The sequence below is a fragment of the Callorhinus ursinus genome, unplaced genomic scaffold (assembly GCF_003265705.2).
Source record: "Callorhinus ursinus isolate GAN/ISIS: 27379988/994484 unplaced genomic scaffold, GSC_fseal_2.0 scaffold1, whole genome shotgun sequence".
Taxonomy (NCBI): Eukaryota; Metazoa; Chordata; class Mammalia; order Carnivora; family Otariidae; genus Callorhinus; species Callorhinus ursinus.
The window spans coordinates 23,447,969-23,472,754 of record NW_027397063.1 but is presented as its reverse complement, the minus strand read 5'-3'; the positions used below and the strand labels follow the sequence as shown (position 1 = coordinate 23,472,754).

The window sequence follows — 24,786 nt, the reverse complement described above, 5'->3', positions numbered from 1 at the left end:
CATTCTTTCCACTCGAGATTAGAAGATAATTGCTTCTACATGGTCATATAAATGAAGGGCATTTTTATACCAAACTGAAGAAAAATAATTAAATTAAGCTTGAGCTGGAGAAGTGGTTCAATTTGTTGTATTTCTCCTACCTCGTGTGGTCCCTAAGACTGCTGCAATGTAGCAGCAGTGTATGTCTGTATGATTTTAGAACCTAAATTTTTTTGGTTGACTTGATTGAAGTCTCTCAGGATAGAATCTAAAGTAAATTGTTAAATGGTAGCAGTGGAATAGTATTTTATAGCCTGAGGGGAATGTTTCTCTATTATGATATGTGTGAGTTGGGAGAGGTAAGTATTTGATTTCTTTATAGTCCTTTAGGCTACCGCTTTAATAACATGATTTGCAAAGTTGTACCTCTGGCGGGGGAGAGAAAAGAAAAGAAAAGCATCCTCTAATATGAATAGTTCAGGGCAATTTTGCACAAGTGTACAGGTAAATGACACATCTTATTGTAGATAATTAGAGACCTAGATTTATTTTCTTTAGGCTTGAGTTGTGACCATTTTCCTCAAAAATAAAATGTATTACAGTTGGAGATGACAGGCATCCCATTTGATTAAGTTAATGTTATATATTTTGATTTAACAATACAGTCATCCAGCCTTTTTCGAAGTTTGAGGAAACACTTGATTGGCATAAAACCCAATTCAGGAAATATTTGTTAAGACTTTTGCGCAAGCTCATGACAAAGGCTGACCACTATGAAGAGAGGACAGTTTCTGCAATCCTGTAGTTTGCAGTGGGCATTCCAACTGTTGTTACGTCATTCCTCTTTAGTATATGGCTTTACTGTGGACTTTGGAAAGCTTGACAAGCCTCTGAACAAATATTTCAGAGCTCTTATTTATTGTTTATATTGCTTGTACCAGACTTGGTATGTCAACTGTAATCAAGACCTGGAATGCAACTAAACTGATGGGTTATTACCCAGTACATTCCAGTGGCAAGTTTATCTACCTTTGCCTAAGTAAGCAGAAGCCTTTCCATGGCAGATTGAGATCCTTTGTTTTCTTATCATGGATGTGTTTTTTATTAGATACCATCTTGCTGACAAGTTTCAGGGCTTCTTACTTTAATTTTTTAAAATGATTTGCAGACATGATATTTTCCTGATTTCTTATGGTTAAAATTATTTCGTTGTTACATTTTTCAAGTTAAGAAGTCAAGCAATTCCGATTTCTGCCTTAGCTGATTTTTAAATATTTTAAAGAGAAGAAATAGTCCCTCATATGATTCGTACATATCTATGTTTAGTCTAATTTATATGAAGGAGATGATGCAAGGAATTTGGATTTTATAAATCCTAAAGAGACATGCCTATCTTTTCTTGACTCTTCCTCCTTTACACTTCTATACGTTTAGCAAGTGATCAGCATGGTAACTTAAAAGCCTAATTGCTGGTAAATGATTAAGGCATCAAAGAGAAAATAAAAGTTTTTTTCCATCTGAAATGTCTAGATTATCGAGCAAATGACACAATTCCTCCAACTATCCCATACAACCAGTCATACGACCAGAACACAGGAGGATCCTACAACAGCTCGGACCGGGGCAGTAGTACATCTGGTAAGTGTGTGGAACCAAAGAGAAAGTCAGTCTCTCCTTTAAAAAAAAAAAAACGGTGTATTCCACTGTTAACAGATTGAATGCTAATGAACTGATGTACACGCATGACATGTCTCTGCACTAAAAAATTTGAATTTTTCCAGGCATGGGTCTTCTCTCTGCAATTTGAGTGACAGTCCACTCACTAAACCATTTTGTGTTCTACTTACTAACGAAGATTAAAGATCCCATTCTCCTCCTTGTTAATGAACTTTTATAAAGCCAGAAGCGTGGACTATACTTTAAAGGCAGTTGAAACTTCTTTTTTTGCCCTTGGCCAAAGTAAAACTAAAAATGTTGGGCATATGCTTAATCTGCTAAATTTGTTACTCTTTGAAACAGGCTATACAGCACATAAAATCTGAGGACCCTTGAGCAAAATCACAAACCTAAGAGATCATAGGGACAACAGGAACCTGCCTCTGTTGATAAGCTTTGTAACTTTCCCTCAGTTCTCGCCCTAAAACCTCTTAAAGCAACCTCCTAACTTGGGTTTGTAAGAGCCTTCGAAGCCACGGTGAGGCCTCTTCTTGTCATGCTGTTGCAGCTGTTTGCCACCTGTTCTCCTGATAGGGGCTGCAGATGGGGCTTCGCTGGTACTTAAGGCCGGTTTTTCTAATTAAAGGCGATTCATTATTAGAACTAACATGTGGCGAGTCACACCACGATGAGATCAGAACTGACTGATCTTGCCTCTAGTATGTTTCTCCAGGAGAGTGTAGAAATATCACCTCTCAGTACCTGGATTGAAGTTGCTGCTAGGGGCTTTTAGCCAGTGTCTTTACCCCTCTCCTGTAACGAATATGGTACTTGCATTTTATCATCTTCCCTTGACAAAGGCATGCTGATTTGGCATTTTTAAGCCTACATGTTGTCACTGATTGAAACTATTCCTATTGGAATTAAAGGAGCTTAGAAATACCTCTTTGCCTTTTTAGATCTACTCTTATTCTACTGTATGTTGATTTTTTTAACCAACTGAGCCACCCAGGCGCCCTGTATGTTGATTTTTTTAAACAACTAAAATCTTACTAAGGAAACCCTGAATTAACAGGGATTTTTTAAAAGGATCTACTCTTAATATTTTAATATATTGATATCTCATGCCATTTTATCTTTGCATTCTTAGCCACTTAGAGAGAAAATCATATCTTCCTGAGGAAAATGATTCTATGATTATTGTGATTAAAATGATTCTGTGTTGTTAATTTAAATTGCCTTTCTCCATCCCTCAGCTTAGAGACCTAGATCTTGGTGTTCTGCTGCTATTTATTACTTGGTATTCTGTGAATATTTGGTAAAAAGATTTTAAAAAGTATAATCTGAAAAAAAATTATAATCTGGTGTTAATTAGAGGAGAGAATGAGGCAAGCAAGTGATGTGTAGGAGAGATTTGTAATGTTAGGCCTCTTAGGACAGATGGAGTTATTAGAGTAGATGTATGCCAAGAAATCAAGAGGAAGGCGCTGGGTATGGTCAAGTCCATGATTTGTGCCTAGTCTTTCCAATACAGGACAACTGAGTGAAGGAAGAGAGAATGGAGACAGACAGGTAGAGGCCTGAGAATTGTAATTTATTACTAACAGCCAGTCCCTTGGCCCATGCTTGGTGCAGTAACATACCAGTTCAAGAACATCTGACTTAACGCACAGATTGGGCCAAAAATTCCAAAGCGACTTAAAAAAAAAAAAAAAATAAGGGTCATTGAATATACCAAGATCTGTTTCATGCACCGTGTAACTTGGAGCTGTTTCAGAGAGGTTAAAAATATAAAGACCAAGAAAATTCACTGATTTTAAGGGATCATATGAGAAAAACAATTACAGGCTCATCGTCTATAATTTCTATAAGAATCTAAAATGTATCATATTAGAGGAGGAAGGTAAAGATGTATTAGAGGAGGAAGGTAAAGATGATTTTATCCTCAAATATCTTTTGACCCCAAATTATTTTAAAATGAATATTCTAAAATGTGCAGTTACCTGCATTTAAAGAATATTCCAAATCCAAAATCAGAATACGAGAGCACTTGCATAATTGGGCTGTTTCAAACTACTAAAAATGTTCAAGCAACATCATTTTACTCGAAGCCGTAATTTTGTAGAAACTGGGGCTAAAAACACTTCTATCCCTTTTTAAAAATCATTTCTCTGCTTCTTTTGTTGTTAGTTATATTGGTTCCTCCAGCAATAATTTTCATCTGCACCTGCCTTTCTGATGAAAACTAGTCATTTCATTGTGCCTAAAACATTTCAATGAACAAGTACAAATTATATATATTCAGTGATTTAATGCAACAGTGGAACTCTTAATAGATCGTATCTGTATCATATTGTATTTTAGGTTCCAGCAATTAAATAATAGAAAGGCACTTCAGAAAATATGTCTACAGCTCATTTGTTTTAGGTGATAATCCATAATGCAATTAATTGCTGTAAGAAGATCACTATTAATGATATGACTTGTAAAATTCATTTGTGGTTTTATTGCTTTTTCGCTATTTATTTTGCAGTTAAACTTGGCAATACGTTGCATCTTCTATTGTACAAATTTCTGTTAAGATTAATGAAGAAAAGCTTATTTATCTGCTTTTGCATATATGAATTATACGATCATATTTACAGGAAATAATTCACCTGTGGATAATAGAAAAACCTTAGAGGCCAGAAATAAAAGACTTGGATTTTATTTCTTTTCAAGGGAGTCAAGGGCACAAGAAAGGGGCACGGACACCCAAAGTACCAAAACAGGGTGGCATGAACTGGGCAGACCTGCTTCCTCCCCCCCCAGCGCATCCTCCTCACAGCAACAGTGAAGAGTACAGTATTTCCGTAGATGAAAGGTAAGGAGAATTTCACAACGGATGTAAGTGGAATAGGATGATTCCTTAAACCCATATGAAGCAATTATTAAACTAGATCACTAAGGGGAGACATTCCTAAGGTCCACAAGCATTTGTCTCTGAAAAAAACAGTATTGCTATGTTAGAAGGACTTGAAAAACATCCTCATGCTGCCAAAAAAAAAAAAAAAAAAAAGGAAATCGTGCCTTGGAAGCTTCTTTTGGAACTAAGAATTATGAATCAGAACACACACACACAATTTACATATATGTTTATGTTTTATACATGTAATTTACATATGTAAGCATATATAAACATACATAAAATGTATACAAGACCACATATGTATCATGATATATATAACCATACATATATATGATTTTATGATTTTCAAATATCAAATTTTCAGATATTGCATATTCTTGAATTTTCATAACATAAATGTGTGAATTTGTACAACAGCGAAGGTATCCTGAAAACTTTTGTTTGTTCTTAGATATTATCACATTGTGCTGAAAACTGTGAAACTTCAAAGTCACTGAATTGTCTCTCACAACGATTCAACTAGTGTAAAAATCATATCATATGACAGCGATAAGAAAGTTAGTGTGTTTCGCTCTCTCTGCAGATTCTATAGAACTGAACCAACAGAGCGAAACAGTTGTTTCCCTCGTATGATCAATGGAGGAGAACTCACTTGACATAGAGAATTAACAAAAAATAAATAAAATCTACCTGAAAATACGGTCTTTTTAGTGACTGTTGTAAAAATAAAGGCAACGTTCTTTCATTTTCCACACATAAAAAATAGTTTTACAGATCCGGGTATGCCAGGAAACAAAACTCTGTACCTTTGTTTTTCCAGTCATTTAGTGAGCAAATACTGAGCCATTACTCCTGGGGGAGATACAGGGATAGGTTCCTGCAAGTCTCTGGTCACACATTTTTGTCATCTGATCCAGGCATAATCTTGTTTTATGTGTGTTTTTGTTTAAAGACACCTTATGCAATATGTATTGTTGATTCATTTACATTGAACTCACAGCCAGGAGTGCCATCAGGAATGACCATTCCTGGCCAAAGCTTATCTAATGTACATATTTTCTCTATGTGGGCGCGTCATAGCCTTTTGCACTTAGAAACACTACATCACACTAAAGCTCTATCCTTGGGGGCTACTTTAAACAGGGAAATTATCAATATAAAGAGAAAAAAATTGAGAACAGTGTGGCACTAGATAGACTGAGGAAAGGACACTTGTTAGCAGTATCAAAACTGACACAAGAAGGTGGAGTGACTCAGATTCCTCACTGTGAGTATTGACTTTGGGTTACAAATAAATTTTAGCGAGTAGGTGACTTTGTAAGTATAGGATCTGCAAAACTTGAGAATTGACTATAGTTTTTAAAAAGTCATTTTCTGGGCTCTGTTAACATTTATTGCTATTTTAGTCTGCCAGTAAAGGGACTAAAATGAAATAAGTGGATACAGTTTTTTAAAAGCCTACAGGAGATGCAACTCTGCCCTGAAGGGAGATACTGATTCAAAGTGGGAAGAATGAAGGTTTCCTGATCCTTTGGCTTTTGTTCTTGACTTTGACAAATGATACGGTTCTCAATCAAGAGGAGGAGGGATTTTTATGGACATTGTGACCACACAGAGATGTGGCCTCCTGGAGGACTGTGATGAGTCAGTGGGAGGGAGGGGGAGGAGGCTGGGAAGGCAGATGTAAGCCAGGTTATACAGGTACTCGAATGTCTTGGTTAGGGATTTGTCTATTTCCCTCTAGTCAATTAGGGAGCCGTGTATTACTTTGCAGCAAATGAATGATCTGAGAGTAATGCATATTATAATAAAGTAATTTTGGAAGCACTGTGAGGATTCAGAAGTGTAGAGTAACTGGAGGCAAAGAGATCAATTAAAAGGTTATTGCAGTAGCACATACAACGGACTTTAGAACAGTCATAGACTTTGGAGATTTTTAGAGAGGAAACAGATGAACCAGGGAACAGTTCAAGGTAGAAGAGAGAGGAGTAAGGTGAGATGACAAGATTTCTAGTTTAGGGGAGTACACAAATTGCTGTTACTTTGTTGAGAAAGGAGAAGTAGAAAAAGTGTCAAAGGGAGGTAGTAGGATTGGTAAAGTAAAGGAAGACACAAAGAAATCATGTTATATGAGCATCAAGTTTCCTGAGTTCAGGTGAACAAGGCAGGTGGTAGAGAGTGAATGAGAGGGGTGACATGAACAGTTTATATAATGCAGTAAATTACTGCCATTTGAATCAATAACCATCTGCCCTGGGGTGGGAGAAAAGAGAAAGGCATGAGTGTTTCCCAGATCCATCTAGAGTTTCCACACAGCTGTAGCAGAGGAGTAGTGGGGCATTTTATTGTTTATCGACTATTTTATGTACTGTGTTTTTTATTCAACATCCTAAACGCAAGCCAACTACTTCATTTTGTGCTCAGCTGAAGAAATAGTGATCTATTATAATTTCAGAGAAAAGGTGGATTTTCAAGAAAGGATTTTTAAGAGTAATTTTTCTCAGAGGTTAGCATTCATCTCTAGGTCCCCTGTAGGACCATCCCTGAGTCATCTTTTAGACATCATGTTGAAGTGGAAGGCTAGACGACATGCAACACATTTAGGAAGTACTAAGTTTAACGGCACTGAAGAGATGCCTCTATTGCATGACTTCTCAGAGCCTGCAACATGCTGATGTAAATTGTAATCACTCAGAGAAAAAATATACGTAGCACTCACCAACCTTGGTGATAGTGAACTGATTTTATTTATTTATTTATTTTTAATTTTTTATTTTTTTTAAAGATTATTTATTTGAGAGAGAGAGGAGAGAGAGCACAAGCAGTGGGGAGGGTCAGAGGGAGAGGGAGAAGCAGAGTCGCCGCTGAGCAGGGAGCCTGGTGCGGGGCTCGATTCCGGGACCCAAAGGCAGATGCTTAATGACTGAGCCACCCAGGCGCCCCGTGAACTATTTTTTTTTTTTTTTTAACAGTACTCCCTAAATGTGGCTCACAACATTGAGGTTAAAAAAACAACTCAAAGCTGATATTCCACTAACTATACCAATCGTTTCTTTACATAACCTGAAGTAAATCTAAGTGTGCTTATCATTTGTTTTAGCTATGACCAAGAAATGCCGTGTCCCGTGCCACCGGCAAGGATGTATTTGCAGCAGGATGAACTAGAAGAGGAGGAAGATGAGCGAGGCCCCACGCCCCCTGTGCGGGGAGCAGCTTCTTCTCCAGCTGCTGTGTCTTATAGCCATCAGTCCACTGCCACTCTGACCCCCTCCCCACAGGAAGAACTCCAGCCCATGTTACAGGACTGCCCAGAGGAGATTGGCCACATGCAGCACCAACCCGATAGGAGGTACACTGCCACTAGCCTTTTGCTGACAAATCAGATAATTTCCACTCTTACGTGTCATTTGTAGAATGCTATTATATGAGCTCATTTTCATATCTAGCCTTTTTTCCAGGATCATCATGCAGTAAGCCTCGGTAATTAACATATCAAGTAATACTGTTGACCAGAACATGAGATTAATTGATCTCAGTGAACTTGCAACCATAAAATAATGTGCATTAATACTCACCCACTTATGATAATTGCATTCATAAACACATGGAGATCATGTAGTAACTATATGCGTTGCTACTCTTGTAGCAATTTATCGATGATGCCTGTTTTTGCATCTTAGTTTTCCTTAGGCGTGGGTAAGTCATTGCTTTGGTCTGTGGAAAGCAGATTTTCTCCTGTCTTTTGAAATGCAGTCTGCAGAATGATGTCTTGCCTCATGGCTGTACTGTTGCAAAAGAATGAGCTTGGCGTATTTATTTCGCTTTGACCTCAGGTACCTTTATTTTAAGTCAGAGTCCTTTGTCCAATTTACTAAATAAGGTGTGTGTGTGTGCGTGTGTGTAACCAAAAATTCAGCATTGCCAACCAATACATTTTTGTTAGACACAAATAAATACTTGTCATTTCTACCACATCAAAGCTACTACTGCATCAAGTTAACTCCTGTCTCATTGTTGATGATTTTGTTGGTACTATTTCATTACCCTTGACACATTAGATTTCACACATATAAATTTATATATATACAAAACTTTCTACGTTTCTAATATCATTTGAAACTGAGTATGTTATTTGCCTCTGAAGGTTGTCTTTCAATTTTCTTCAATGAATAACATATTTTCATTTATACTGCTTGAATTCTGTAGATTAAAATAGAACTTACAGTGTTTATTAATTATTCTGTCCGTAAGAGGTTCTTACCAAATTCAAATCATATGCTCTCTAAAATGAAGGAGGTCATTAAGCCTTGCTCTGTGGGACAGGGGGGAATTTGGATTGCCATCCATTTATCTTTAATAGCGTTAACCCATGAAACTTCATGGAGATTGAGAACGAATAAAGCACCTATCTCTTTTCCCTATTAAGGTCACAGGCCATCTCCATTGCTCTTATTTGAAGCAAATGAGGGGCTAATAGAGGCTCTTATCTCTGAAATATGTAAGCATTCTCCTTTCATTCTCTCACATTACCTATTTCCCCACCATTTCCCTCTGTGTTATAAGTGGTGCGTAGTATCTTCTTCCTGGCAAACCCCTTCTGTGTTTCTCTTGTCATCCTTTCCACCTTCTTCAAATCAGTCAAAATCAGTTCACCTTTATCTATCCTGACTTTCCAGCCTCTTCCTCTTTATTCAGTTGTTCTTTCTCTTCCCCGTTAATCCTACTGCTGTTAAATGTTCCCCTTTCTTAGCCTTTCATTCTAGTTACCATGCTCTCCTCCTCTACTCCTTAGGGCTGTCGAATCAACTCTGCCTTCCCAATTCCAGTTCACACCTTAGCCCACTGCATTCTGACTCAGACCATTTTGCTTCCATTAGTCTACTGAAAGTAACCTCCAAATGGTCAATCTAAAGACTTGTCCGTCTTTATCATCCCTAAGCTTTCTGCAGTGTTGGCAATTTTGTAAGTTGTTGTGGGAATCACATAAGATAATGTATGTAAAGTATCCGAAGCAGGGTATTCAACAAATATGAGTTTCCTACTGTCCTCACCTTTATGCCATCACCCCGTTGCTTGGTTCAGTAATTACTTGTATTCTGATGGCTTAAATAAATAAAATTTATTTAGTCATCCCATCCTTTTTCCTGAGCACCACAATGATATTTTCATTTGGCCATCTCACACTACACTTGTCCAAAACCAAATTCTTTGTCTTTGCATTTGACCTTTCAGACTTGTTTCATTTCCTCTTTTGTTGGCCTATCATGTATAGAATCATTAATCCTTATTTATTTGACTAACATATTAAAAATAAAATAGCCAGGGCACCTGTGTGGCTCAGTTGGTTCAGCATCTGACTTCAGCTCAGGGCATGATCTCAGGGTCCTGAGATCGAGCCCCGAGTCAGGCTCCCCACTCAGTGAGGAACCTGTTTCTCCCTCTCCCTCTGCCTCTCTCCATGCTCTTGCTCGCTCTCTTTCCCTCTCGCTCTCAAATGAATAAATAAAATCTTAAAAACATATATATAATAAAGTAAAATAGCCAAAAATCATAAAAAACTGTTTGTCATTTTGCCATCAGCTTAATTTTCCTGTTGCTTAATTTCTTCTACTCTCTTCCTACCATTCCCCAAATTAAATTATTCAAAATCCCTTCATTTCTGACTTCAAAATATCTTTTGTTTTTGTTCCTTTGTTTCCATTCCTATATATACCTGCTAAGGCAGACCCTCATCCCTATATTCTGCCCTATCCTTGAACTGATCTCCACTTTTCTTCTATTTCCCCTTTCCTGCCCGCCCTCCACATTATCTTTCTGGACACGAAAGCCTGAGAATGTTCCCCCTTATTCAGAGTCAGGTCCTGCTCTTCAGCCCAGTGGTCAAAGCCTTTCATGGTCCTTCTTGTCTTATGTACCCTTTTCCCTCCCATTCTCTCCACACACCTTCTTTTCTAATTACTTTGTTTGAAATTCCCTGACTTTGCCTAAAATTCACCAACATCTGGTCAGCACTGCCACTTCCTGGCCCAGAGAGGGTTGCTCTGGAGCTGGCACGGGGAGGGGGGGCACTCATGGCCATACCCCACATGTTTAGTGTCCTCACTGGGCACCTGTGTGTCAGCACATGCCGTTTCTTTGATTTCAGGGTCAGGCGCATCTCATCCTTCCAGGCCCTGTTAAAATGCATCACCTCTGTGAAACTCTCATTTGATTGCCTGGCAAAATTCAACCAGTTCTTTTCTTTTCTCTTCACAACGATCTGTTCACTGCTCTGCTACCCTGCTAATCAGTTTTCATGTTGCATTAGTGTTTGCTCTCAGTATGTCTGTTTCCCTCTTTAAAGTAAAAGCTCTTTGAGGGCAGAGCTCACATTTTACTCATGTCATTGAGGTGGTACGAAGCTTACCTCCGTAAGTATTTGATGAAAGGAATTGGATACTTCTGTGAACTCAGGATGAAAATGAATGCAAATGCTGTGGTTTACCTGCACTTAAAATACTGTTTAATTACAATGAAATATGAAATAATGAAATTCAGTCCGTGAAGGTACTAGGAATTTTTTGAAATAATGATTTTTGAAATAATGATTTTCAGTCCATGAAGGTACTAGGAATTTTATTTCCAGGATTGTTGCTGGAAATAACACTGGACACTAACAAGAAGTAAATGAAGTCCATTAAGCAACAACAACAATAAAATATTAGTATTCTTTTATGATGAAGGTATTTTCTACATGTTTACTGTAGAAATATTTGAAAATACAGATAAACAAAATGAAAATACAAAAGTACTAATGATCCATGTAGTCAGAAATAGTCACTGTTAAGGCCTCAGTAAAGATCTTTTCAGCCTTTCATCTCTGCATATACTCACATTGCTTTGAATTTGTGATATGCCGATATGGGATAATTGCTCTTTTCACTGAATGGTGTATTTTTCCATGTCAGTAACTTTTTATTTAGATATTCATGTTAAACAAAAGTATACTGTGATTTACTTAAACAATTCCTTAATGTTGGACATTTAAGTCATGTCTGCGTTTTTGATACTATAGACAATGTTGTAATTCTCATTTCTAGTTAAGTCTTTGAGTGAAGCCTCTTCTCAGACCCTTGACCTATTCGGATGCCTGGCCCATCAGCAGATGGCTTCTGTTTCTCATCATCCTGCCATGCCCCTAATGATGTACTCATTAAAGATAGATAGCTATTTCTCTGCAGATTTCACTCTGAGCATCAGACCCTAATATCCTAGTACTCGTTTTTGTAGATTTCAGCTGCTTAAATATCACTCAGAGCAATACACATATCTCCAGCCATAAAGGCACTTTCCTGCTTCCAACAGCCATTTTCTCTTGCCTGTATTACTGTAATGGTCCATAAGTGGTCTGGTTGCCTTTAGCCTTGCCCCTTCTTCAATCTAATCTTCCTGCTGCAGCCTGTGCAGAGGCATTTTCCTAAAATGCAACACTGATCAAGTCTCTCCATTGCTTAAAAATCTCTCAATGGCTTCCCATTTCCCTTAGAATAAAGGCAAGATTCCTTAATGTAGCAATCAAGGCCCTTTGTGATCTGACCCCTGTGTGCCTTCCCATCCTTATTCATTGCCACTCACCTCTTCTCTGTTCATGGTGCTTTCATTCTACTTTTCTTCCAGTTCCTGGAATGAATACTTGGTCACCCACCTTGAGGTCTATCCCCCATGCCATCCTGTTTTCCTGGAACACCATTATCCCCTCTCTCTTTTTGGAACTAACACTTACCTTTGAGAACCAAGGTAAAGTGGTAGATACTCTCCATAGAATCTTTTGCTGATGTCCCAGTTCTGAGATAGGAGCCAATTCTATGTGTTCCCATAACACCTTAGACATCCTCTGTTTGTGGATACTGTATTATCATTGCACACTTGATTCATTGTTTGTCTCCTTCACTGGATTATAAATCCCTTCAGGCAAGGAACAAATCTATTTTATTTAGCTGAATTTCTAACATGGTGCTTGAGTTCCTCTTTCTATTATTGCTGCCTAACAAACTACTTTAAAACTTAGTTACCTAAAGTAACCATTTTCTTTTACTCACAATTCCATGAAGTGGGAATTCAGAAAGGATTCACCTGAGCAATTCATCTCTAATCCACATGGCTTCATGTGGTCTGTTGGGGCTGGAAGATTTACTGTCAGGTTAGTTTCTTTACTCATGTATCTGATGTCTCAATAATCTCTGGCTTCTCTGTTTCCACATGCAGTCTCTCCAGTAGCCCAGACTTCTCATAACACGGGGATCTCAGGGTGGTGGCACTTCTTACATGGCAGTAGGCTTCCAAGAAGGCGGGAGGAGGAAGTTTCCAGGCCAGTTAAGAGCTCCACTCAGAACTGACACGGTCACCCTTTTGCCAGATTCTGTTGGTCAGAGCAGTCACAGGGTCATTGAGATTCCTGAGTATAGAACTAAACTCCCTCTCTTGATGAGAAAGTGGCAAGTTCTCATCCCAGAAGAGCGTTGGGATGGGAGATATTGTCATGGACATCTTTGCAAAATATACTCTGCTATGTCCTGATATATAGTTAGCTTTATTAAGTATGTATGCCTTAAAATCAAATCCTTTTATGACTTAAAGTATAAAGCATTCCTCGGGGCGCCTGGGTGGCTCAGTTGGTTAAGCAACTGCCTTCGGCTCAGGTCATGATCCTGGAGTCTGCGGGATCGAGTCCCGCATTGGGCTCCCTGCTCAGCAGGGAGTCTGCTTTACCCTCTGACTCTCCCCCCTCTCATGCTCTCTCTCTTCCATTCTCTCTCTCTCAAATAAATAAATAAAATCTTAAAAAAAAAAAAAAAAAAAGCATTCCTCAAGCTCTTTTTGCTTGTGATTCCTTTGGTCTCAGAACCTAGCAATCTCACCATAATAGAGACAGTGTAAATGTTTAAAGAATGAGTACATTTTTTTTTTTTTTTACTGAATACATTTTTTTACTGTTATGTTTATTGATTAAAAGCATAAATAAAGTGTGGTCTCTATTAATAAGAAATTACTGAACTAAAACCATTATATATCTGCAATATTTAATTAAACATTTTAGACTGCTTTAACATGGATGTTGCAGTTTTGGCATTCTAATGAGCTTCTAGATATTCTCTTTGTCTAAAACTAGGTAAACTAGGTAACCAACATAATAGGAATCTTCTCTCTTTTCAAACAACAACTATGAAAATGATATAATTAGACTTATTTGCATATATTGTTTCAAAAAGTATCTGGTACTATTGAACTTCTTGCAGTTGTTATTTAGCAAAAATTTCTTGAAAAGTAAAGGTAGTTTTCATGTATGGGATAGGAAATTGACTGATGTTTTATTAATATAGACAAACTGAATATGGTACATTCGGAAAGAAAAGACCGTAAAAAGGCAAAGGAAAATTAAATAGCTTGTCTATTTACAAACCAGGTGATGGTTAACCGTACGAAGTATTGAAGCTATTCCAGTTTCAGAAAAAAATCTCCAAGGTATACGCTTTTCCCCCTTTGTCTTTTGTCTGGTAAATGGTATGTGGTTAACTACATAAATATCTGCTTTCATAAATTAATGGCATTGTTCCTGTCTTCTCTTGAACATGTTTATGAAGACATTTTTGCAGGAGCCTAGAGTGTTGTGATTTGCAGTCATATACTTGTACATTATTTCAGAAGATGTTGAAACCCCTCAGGGAGAAAAATCTAGAGGGTTGAGGTTCATTTGTGGCAAGTCCCACTTGAGTGCAGCATCTTGAAATAGCTTTTTGTTTTCAAATAGAATATATTACATATTTCAATCTGTACATGTTTATCACACATTCCCTGGGCTTGCCTTATTTACAGATGGTTTGAATAAATTTTTCTCTCTTTCCCCAGCATTTGCACAGGGTGATAGTAGTTAAAAGCCGGCCCTTGTTGAACATGAAGATGTTTTTGCTCTACAGAATGTGAATTATCCAAATACAACAATGCTGGCTTCCTTTCATAGTGAAGTGGCTATTCTACATCCCTTTACTGATGGTCAGAATAGTGCCCCTTGTGCTAGAAAGTCTTACATGTCTTTAAAAAAAGAAGTTTCTTGGCGTATTTTAGATGTGCGTGCTGACAAAGTCTGTAAATTGACTTTTAAGTATGGTATTTTATTGCAACCCAAATTAAACAAAGGTTTTCCTCCTATGTGTATAACACACTCCATATTGAAACAATTATCCATTTTAATCTCTTAAATAACTTCAGCTTTGGCATATTCTTCATATTTCTTCTATTCCCACACACAGATGCATTAGAAAACACCCAGAAATAAAAAATAGTACATTATATTAAAGAACTGTCTCTGTGTGGGGCGCCTGGGTGGCTCAGTTGGTTAAGCGACTGCCTTCAGCTCAGGTCATGATCCTGGAGTCCCGGGATCGAGTCCCACATCGGGCTCCCTGCTCTGCGGGGAGTCTGCTTCTCCCTCTGACCCTCTTCCCTCTCGTGCTCTCTATCTCTCATTCTCTCTCTCTCAAATAAATAATAAAATAAAATCTTTAAAAAAAAAAAAGAACTGTCTCTGTGTGTACACATACATATGTATATGCATAAATTATGACAGTATATATTATTCATATGTATATGTATAGTGTGTGTATGTGTGTGTGTGTGTGTGTGTGTACTAACACCATTCCTAGAAGAAAGGTTGTGACCTGGGAAATGAAATGTGGGATTAAAGTCTACGTTTGAAACCTACAAGCTGTGGGAACTTTGGCAAGGTCCTTAATTTCTCTGAATTTCAGTATCTTCATCTGTGGAATGATAATAAAAGCAGTACCTTGGAAAGCTGTTGCAAGAGTTCACATTGTAAAATACACTCTTAGTTACAAAGTAGATGCTCAATTAGTTAATTGTAGTATTTTAATAATCATTTATTTTTAATGCTTTCCATTTGTGTTAACAAAATGTGTTTATTGAAGTGTCTCAATTCATTGAATTAAAAAGCACAAAAGTTATTTCTTTGAGCCGCTAGCTTCTCACCCTCAAAGCTATATTGCTATATTGAACTTCCCTATTCTTCTCTTTAGTAGGTCCCTTTGTTAGATTTTGACCAGATCCTCCATGGTTTGGTTTGTATGCTTTCTTTTAACCTGAGGCTCAATCCTCTTGATCTTTTTAATTCTAATTCCAATATAGTTAACATACCGTGTTATATTAGTTTCAGGTGTACAATATAGTGACTCGACGCTTCCATACATCACCTGGTGCTCATCATGACAAGTGCCCTCCTTAATCCCTGTCATCCGTCCTCCCCCACATCCCCGGTGATAACCATCCATTTGTTCTCTATAGTTAAGAGTCTCTTTTTTGGTTTCAATCTTTTTTTTCCCCTTTAATTGTTTGTTTTCTTAAATTTCAGTTCTGTTCATTGTAAAACTGTAATCATGCGCTTGCGGACAGCCTTGCAGATTGTACCTGTCTGTGTCTATGGTGGCGTGGAGTAAGAGGGCAGTCTCTGCTTTTAACCACTTTTGCCCTACTCCCTCTTCCAAGGGCTAAGGTATAGCAAACTAGTGAGCATCCAGTCTTCGCCTTGGTTAGCCCCAATGACTATTCTGCCTCATCTTGCTCTGTGAGTATGATAAGGATGGTGAGGGAGATGGGCTGGAACCAACTTACTGATGAAGGACTCAATTCTGGGCAGCGTCTCTAGGCATTTGTAGTCCCTGAACAATTTAGCCACATCTTCAGGTGGATTAGCAGTTGGTGGCATTCATGCTGTATCTTTTCTAGCTTCCTAAACCGTGGAGGTGGCCAGAAGACGCTAGAACCTGATCTCACTACCATCTAGTGCTTGTGCTCAGGTTGGCACACTTGTGTGGAATCTGTCATCTTCCTTACTTCTCAAAGGCACAGAATTTGAAGAGGTGTTGTTATGACTTTTCCAAATGACATTCCCCCTTATATCGTCTCTTTAATCTTGCTTAGAGAGCATTGGGACTGTTGAGCAGGTCACGGACTAAGCAATCCTTCTAGTTAAAACTAGAAATCCCTGTACGTCTTCCTTTCTGTCAGGCACTTTCCTAAATTAGGAGGTAATCTCTTGACATTCTCCCCACTTGGGAATAGCTTCTTTCCACCAATTTCACTTTACACTGAGGTCAAAACACTATCTTCTCAGTCATCTTATCCTCTCTGTGGGTGATGGTGATGGATGGTAGTAGAAGGACTGCTGTTAGCTGATGTTGTTCTCTGGATCAGTGGAGAGACGACTGAAAGTAGTTATTGGGAACTCTGTGAACTTACACTGTAGAATACCACTCACATTGTCCTCAGCCTTGGTCCTTAATTAATTTCAACATATCAAGAAAAATACCTGTAAGCATTTTATGTAACAGGTAGGTGGAATAATGGTAAAAGTGATAGGTTTAAAAATAGCTAATAACCTTTGGTGAATAATTCAGGGGAAAAAAATGCTCTTGGCTCCCATAGCCTTTTGTTTTAATAGAATAAAATCTAAAGGAAACTGTGTCATATGCTGAATATATGATTGTTCCATCCTGTGAAATTCTACTGTCCATAGTCACCATGAATGAGTCCATTTGCTTGGAATGGTAGGCGTGGAAATGAAATAAAGGGAAAGAAACATGTTTATGGAGCATCTGTTCCAGAACTGATGTCTGTTGTCTTTGGTAATAATAATCTATCATTAATATTCAGTGAGCTTTAAGACAAGTACATAGGCATGTGTTTCCAAAGTATGTATTACTTCTCCTTTTTTAATTGAATATAATCCAAATGATAAAACATAAGGTGACTGTGACTTACAGGTAGCTGAGGATATTTCTGTTAAACTTGAATCGAAAGGAAGCCCAGCTTCGTTAAATTAGCTCCCACAGAAGCAACAATCAAATCAGTGTACTTGGCCAATTTCTTGGTTAATGTATTTTGTGTGTGTCCTGATAATGAGCTGAGCCAAACCTGTTTATCCATCTTCCTGCAGACGGCAGCCAGTGAGCCCCCCTCCACCACCACGACCGATTTCCCCACCACATACCTACGGATACATTTCAGGACCTCTTGTCTCAGATATGGATACAGATGCGCCAGAAGAGGAAGAAGATGAAGCGGACATGGAAGTCGCCAAGATGCAGACCAGACGGCTTTTGTTACGTGGCCTTGAGCAGACCCCTGCCTCCAGCGTGGGGGACCTTGAGAGCTCTGTCACTGGGTCCATGATCAATGGCTGGGGCTCAGCCTCGGAGGAGGACAACATTTCCAGTGGACGTTCCAGTGTGAGTTCTTCTGATGGCTCCTTCTTCACCGATGCTGATTTTGCCCAGGCAGTGGCAGCAGCTGCGGAGTATGCTGGTCTGAAAGTGGCACGTCGTCAAATGCAGGATGCTTCTGGTAAGTTCTGCGCTTGTCACCAAGCTGGAAAAGAAGACTCAATGGGTGCATGTCAGCTGATGATTATCGCCTAGGAGCTTGTGTCCAATGTGAAATGCAGCTATTATTACTGTTTTTTATTTGCTGCCTGAGGAAACCAAGATCCAAGCATATGACATAGCTTGGTTATTCCCTTTTTCTGGACAAGGCTTTTTAAATCTTCTAGTTTATTTTAATTTAATAAATCCTATATAATGTGAGTGAAGCTCCCTGGAAAGCCCTTGTTTTTATGAAAGTCATAGCAGATAGGTGTACAATTTCTTTAGGTGTGCCTATAGTCAGGTGAGGTTTGTGTTACATGATTTTTTTTGAGGTGTAGAAAGTAATCAAAATAAAATTCATTTTGATAGTTCTCTTATTCTATTTAATTAGAAATTCTCTAGGAGAAATAAATAAATATGCAGAGGGGGGACACTCAACCATTGGAAAATGGGTATTTCTCCTTTACCCCCATTATCTTCATGCCCTCTCCCTGAGAATATTAATTTAATTAGGAAGATGGAAAGATGTGTGTGATATGCATACATTTTCAAACATAGACGTTTCATATTTAAAGCAAACATTTTTAATCTAGTAATTTGGAGAGGAAGTTAATCCAAATGCATATTTTTTCTGTTTTCCTTTGTCATTGCCAGTACCCTGTTTACAATGATCATATATCTATTATGTTTGAACCCATTTTTTTTTTAAAGATTTTATTTATTTATTTGAGAGAGAGAGAATGAGGGATAGAGAGCACGAGAGGGAAGAGGGTCAGAGGGAGAAGCAGACTCCCCGCTGAGCAGGGAGCCCGATGTGGGACTCGATCCCGGGACTCCAGGATCATGACCTGAGCCGAAGGCAGTCGCTTAACCGACTGAGCCACCCAGGCGCCCTGAACCCATTTTTATTTATCACCTATTCCCAACCTTGTTTAGAGAGTAAATAGTATGAAAAAGGAAAGAATTTAAATTAAAGTCATACATTTATCACATGACATTTATTTCTGTAGGATGGAATATATACACAGTATACATTCATATACACATTGTGTAAATGAAAAATACAAATAGTAGAGTAAAATAATGTGGCCAGCGAAAGATATATTTCTGAGAAATAGAAGGCTATCATAACACATCCGTAATCGCTATCTTGTTTTGTTGTTTTATTTTTCTCAGTTTAGTATCACGTTGGTACTTTTACGTATTCTCTTCAGATACTGGATTGGCCATCGTTTTTTTTATCATTTGTAGAATGTGTTCAGAGAAAATAAGGTTATTTCTATATGTTATTTGTCAAGAGCATGTTATAGGAAAAAAGAAGTCTAGTACCCCTTGACCTTTTATTGTAACATGTATTTATTTCGGCCATACTGGTATTTTATGAAATTCAGCCAAATTCCTTTTTTTCCCCCTCAGTCGCTACTGAATGTAATAACTATCCAAACCTACCTATCTTTCTTAATAACTAACATCTAACTGTGTGCATAGCTTTTATTTCTCCTTATTTTTTAATCTTCTGTTAAAAAAATAAGGAAGTGAAATTAAGCATCTCAAACTACTGCTTTCAGATTGCATTAGAGATGCGTTTCAGTTCATTAAATCAACAAAACATGGAAATAACGTTGAAAATTCATCTGTAAACGACCTGATGCCTCAGGGTATATGAACAGTAGATGGCTTTACACAATAGAATGAATAATGTGCTCAAGTCTCAGCCTTAATTCTCTCTTTTCATGGATATGTAACTTTAATTGTAATAGTCTCCATCATTGCTAAGGGGAGTTTGGTTTAATATTTTATTGTATTGTAATTTAGTGGCACTTCCAGTTTTCGTTTGGCTCCTAATTATAATGAACTAAACATGCATTGGCCTCTGCCTATTAAAATATTCTTCTCAAGAAAGGGTGCTGCTGATCATATGACTTGAAGTTAATATGAATGAATAATCCAATCAAATTGCTTCTCACTTGGCTGCATTGATGAATATTATTTAATATGCATCAGTTAGCATTTTTAAATATGTTGATTCCACTATATGTGGCTTCTTCTGTCTGTAGCCAAAAGACATGTTGTGTAGGTTTGTTTGAAGTTTCTTACAGTACAAAAAAAAGTTCCAGCTTTGTGTGTCTGGAATTTCTAAAAACCAGAATAATGAAAGTCAAGCATAGGGCCAAGATTTCCCTTGCTGTTATGGATTAAATATTTTGTGCCATTGTGATACAACATCTCTGTAAGACAGCCAGAAAACTGGGGAGCTCTGAGATGTACTGTGTCTAATTAGCACTTTCAGTTTTCACCGGTACCTGCAAATATTGTCCCTCCAAAACGAAAAAATGAAAACCACCTCTGCTACCACCAAAAAACGTAGAAGTTTCTGGAGGGGTCACTTTATCCAGAATCAGCAAGTAAACATCTAGTGAAAGAAAAGGGGTATAAGTAATTTTGGACAGGTCTAAATATGTGAGCTTTAATTTTAGGCCTCCTAAGGAAGAAACACCTCAGAATGTATTGATACTAGGTATCTGCCTTCAAAGAATAGCATAAAAACATATTTAATTAAAATAAGGGACATATTTAGTACCGTTCACTCTTAGAACATGAATTTGTTAAGGACCCTGGTGATTCCCTTGAGAAAACAATGTACATTGGATATACTGTGCAAAAATCTAATATTTTTGTTTACTAATAACACTTTAATGAAGTTAGTTGCAAAAGTAATTGGGATGTTTAGGCACCTGGTTGGCTCAGTCTGTAATTGGGATGTTTTTCTTTAATAAGTGGTGTCAAGAACTTTAACAGAATAAAAGTACCATGGTTAAAAAAAAAGAGCCGGAAAAAACTTTCAGCATCTTTTTTTTTTTCCAGTGGATGGATCAGGCAGAATGACAAAAATCCTAGTGTTTGCTAGAATAGTTTATTTAAAGCTATTTTTAGGAGATTAGGGATGCTTCTAGTTCTAATGTTTTCTTTTTCTTATTTAATGTTATAATTAAAATTCATTGATGAGTTTGGCTCTGATTTTTATTATTTATTTATTTATTTATTTTTTACTCAGGCCGCCGCCATTTTCATGCGTCCCAGTGCCCTCGACCCACAAGTCCTGTTTCTACAGACAGCAACATGAGTGCTGCTCAAATACAGAAGGCCAGACCAGCCAAGAAGCAAAAACACCAGCCAGGACATCTGCGCAGAGAAGCCTACACAGATGGTAAGTCCATTGAAACGCATGAAAACATCTATGAATCTCGCCTATTCACCCTGGCTCTCTAGGACTAGACAATGCGTCCACTGGCATTAGAAATTACATTAAAAAGTCATTAGCAGTAAGCCTCCTATTACTTAATAGCAGTGATCAACTTTCATATCTTGTCAAGCATCTTCAGTACTTCTAATAAGAGTTATTTAAGAAGCTAAGAACAGTGTATATTTTTATTATGTTTAAAAGGTTATTTTGTTGTTGCAAACAAATAGACATCACTGTAGTTGAAGTAACGACAGAGACTGAACCTTCATCGCATTCCCTGATAAATCTTCCCAAACGTCCTCTTTTTGTTTCCTTTTGGAATTTTGCATTCAAATACAATTCAATGAACTTGTCTGAATATTAATTCTAACTGTGGTGGTGTTACAGTTATTTTTCTGCACCAAAAGGCAAATCGCATCATCTTCCTTCATGCCTTCACATACAATATCGACTCTCACTGAAGAGGTAATGCTTGTATTCTCAAGGGAGCCCAGGAGAATAATGCAAACATGGTGATGTTGTTGAGAGAAAGCCTTTAATGAAAGTGCCTCAGGTGGCCCAGCATTTATTAAACCCGCCACCTTCTCGTTTTATAAACAACCCCAAGGGCTTTGTTGGAAATTCACGTAAGATAAATTCTCTCAGACTCACCCATCTTGTCAAGTTTGCTAAATTCACTAACGGGGTGGGGGAAGAAGGGTGTCACAGACACTGTCCCCCACCTCCTGGTCCTCTCCAACCACAATCTGATTAGGACTTTCATTACCAGTCAGCAATTTTTCAAAAAGGGCATCATTTGCCATTATCATATGAAAGCCTAATATTATAGATCCTTATCCAAGGTTACAAGGAGGGTTTTCTGAGGCAATTCTCCCTGTGATTCCTGCCACTTGACAGAAAAATTTAATACAAAGCTCACAGCATGATGAGCACAAGTAATTTTGCAATGAGTGTGGCTGTCCATGCTATTATCTGTACCTTATTCAAAGTATTTTCTCTCACTCGCATCTACCTGCTATCAGACTACATTAAATACTGGCATGACACAGCGCACCTGGGCCTCCTGGCTTCTGCCCAGGACTCTTTTGTCAGTGAAACTGAGCTGTCAGAATATTATCTGATTTTGAAGGGTTATTACAGTGGCTTTGTGCATGTTTGCTTCTGTAAAGGGACAAACACAAGGTGTAAATCCCCAAACTCTATTGGCAGTTTTACATTTATGGAACCCCTGTAATGGCATTTTATAAGTTTTATAGCTGTCCTATCAGTTTTTATTATCTGGAAGAGAGTGCTCCTCACTGAAAAACTGGTCAAACAGCAAACCTGGATGTAAACACATCTAGGTTGAATACAAAAGGGAGAAAACCTGACCTAAAGCTTTGTGTAGCCCTTTCCAGCTCTTATTTATACTTGTTTTGAGGGACTTCTAGCATTGAGGGATGCTTTTTCAAAATGCTTTGAATAAATACATGCCCAGTTAAAGGACGTGGTATCACAGTTAAATTGCACTATGCTTGAAAATTGTGATCTCTATTTATTGTACCACATTCTGCAGTCCTTTCTTCCATGTATTTAATAATTAAGTACGAATTCTAACTAATCCCTGCAGAGTAACTAGTAAACTGAATGATGAAACACCAAGGTTGTTTATTTAACATTAATTTTAGAAATACCAAAGAAATCTAATGAAATAAATAAAACCAAAAAAGTTAATTTGAAATATTATATGGATTTTTCATTGTTTATTTCACAAAAGGGATTATGCAAAATTATCCTAGGATATAAAGTAATGTGGAAGCCAATAATTATTTTCTTGAAGTCATAAAAATAGACAAAATGGAAATATGACTAAAGTTATTTTTTTAAATTTTCGCTTTAACTTCCTTTCAGCATTTTGATAACCATCTGTCTTTTGGCTATGTTTATTGTACTAAAAAGTCTTGGACACTTTCTGATTTGATAAAGAGAAAATACCAAAATATGTGTTATTATTTACATATCCGGCAATGCATATTGATGAAGTAAAATCAAGTAAATGCAAATACTTCTTCATGCATCAAATAAGAGAAATGCATGTACTCTTGTTAGCAGTGGTTATGACATGGGAACACTGGGTCATTTTCTCAGAAATCGTTTTCTCAGAATACTACTCCATTTTTGAAAAAAAATCATAGACCATTTCATGAAGAAACTCAGTGGCAGACACAATTAGTACAATTTACTAAGAAAGAGAAAGAAGAGGGGAGAAGAAAGAATTTAAAGAGCTGCCAACTGTTAAAATGTGAATTAAAAACATAGTAGTAAGACATGGAGGGTTTTTTTTTTTTTAATTTTTGCCTTTTAATGGTTAAAATGTTAACTATGTTGGCTGAGTTTGATTATTATCAATAGACTTCCTTTGCGAACTAATTTCAGAATACAGTATCAGTCTTGAGTTTGTAGTGTCTTTACTTTGTAAATTTTGTTCGACTTCTGTATTTGCTTCATAGAACTTTTGTAAACGATATAAAGAAAGCTAAAGAGTGGCTGTGTCTGACCCGATGAAGAGTAGTTTGTGATGATCCTTGTCAGCTGGCAATTATATGAGTTTTCTAGGGCTGACATAACAAAGCACTATAAACTAGGTGGCTTAAATGACAGAAATTTATCTTCTCACAGCTCTGGAGGCTAGAAGTCCAAGATCAAGGTGTTGGCAGGGTTGGTTTCTTCTGAGGCCTTTCTCCTTGTCTTATAGATGGCTGTAGTCTCCTTGTGTATTTACTTGGTCTTTCTTCAGTCTATGTGTATGCCCTAATCTCCTCTTTGTATAAGGAAACCAGGTAGATTGGATGAAGGCCCACCCCAAGGACTCCTTTTACTTTAATTACCTCTTGAAAGACCCTATATCCAAATACCATCTCATTCTGAGGTACAGGGGGTTAGGACTTTAACATGTGAACTTTGAGGGGACACAGTTCAGCCCATAACAGCCCTAGAGCCCCTGATCCGTGGCACTGTGACCATAACTTACTCTGCAGGTAAATCCTAGGCCTCAGAGAGACCCAGGGAGTACTCAATGCACAGAGGAGTACTGTATACTATAGTCACCATGACAGGCAGAATCTGTTTATTTATCTCATATTTGCCGCTTACAAGTTTAACCCAGATGAAGGGTAGGATTTAAAATATATGAATATTTATTTGTCAGAGTCTTAGCGAGTTAAAGCCAAGCGTAAGTGCATTTCTAGGACCTTCTAATAGATTCTTCCCACCCCCTCTTTCAACCCTTTCGACGCATTTACATACTTGATTTAAAAACCAAATCTACATTATTTCTCCAGCCCTACTTTTCATAAATTATAAATTCACCACCCTCTTTGGAATGATGTTATTTTGACTTGATTTATCATTAATTGCAAGGTCTTGGGACTTTAAGCAGCTAAGTAAATAGAGTGCCGGATCTCCATAGTGAATTAATGCTGGCAGAATTGTCTGCATGCATGTGCTCTTGACATTTTACTTTATATATATTATACTGCTTTTGGAAAGTATTGTATAAAGAATGATGTTTATGTGATTATATAAGGTGTCTATATATATATATATAT

The 24,786-nt window shown here is 37.6% G+C and overlaps 1 protein-coding gene across 9 annotated transcripts in view; it reads left to right on the top strand.

The window, feature by feature from the left end:
• ROBO1 (roundabout guidance receptor 1) overlaps positions 1 to 24,786 on the top strand; it is a 1,122,251-nt gene that overhangs the window by 1,082,939 nt on the left and 14,526 nt on the right. For all 9 annotated transcript variants that reach the window (XM_073892039.1, XM_073892029.1, XM_073892010.1 and 6 more), the window contains 5 exons: positions 1,510 to 1,617; positions 4,357 to 4,498; positions 7,644 to 7,892; positions 17,529 to 17,935; positions 21,011 to 21,163. In XM_073892039.1, the coding sequence (XP_073748140.1) occupies positions 1,510 to 1,617; positions 4,357 to 4,498; positions 7,644 to 7,892; positions 17,529 to 17,935; positions 21,011 to 21,163 (1,059 nt within the window). The remainder of the gene's footprint in view (positions 1 to 1,509; positions 1,618 to 4,356; positions 4,499 to 7,643; positions 7,893 to 17,528; positions 17,936 to 21,010; positions 21,164 to 24,786) is intronic.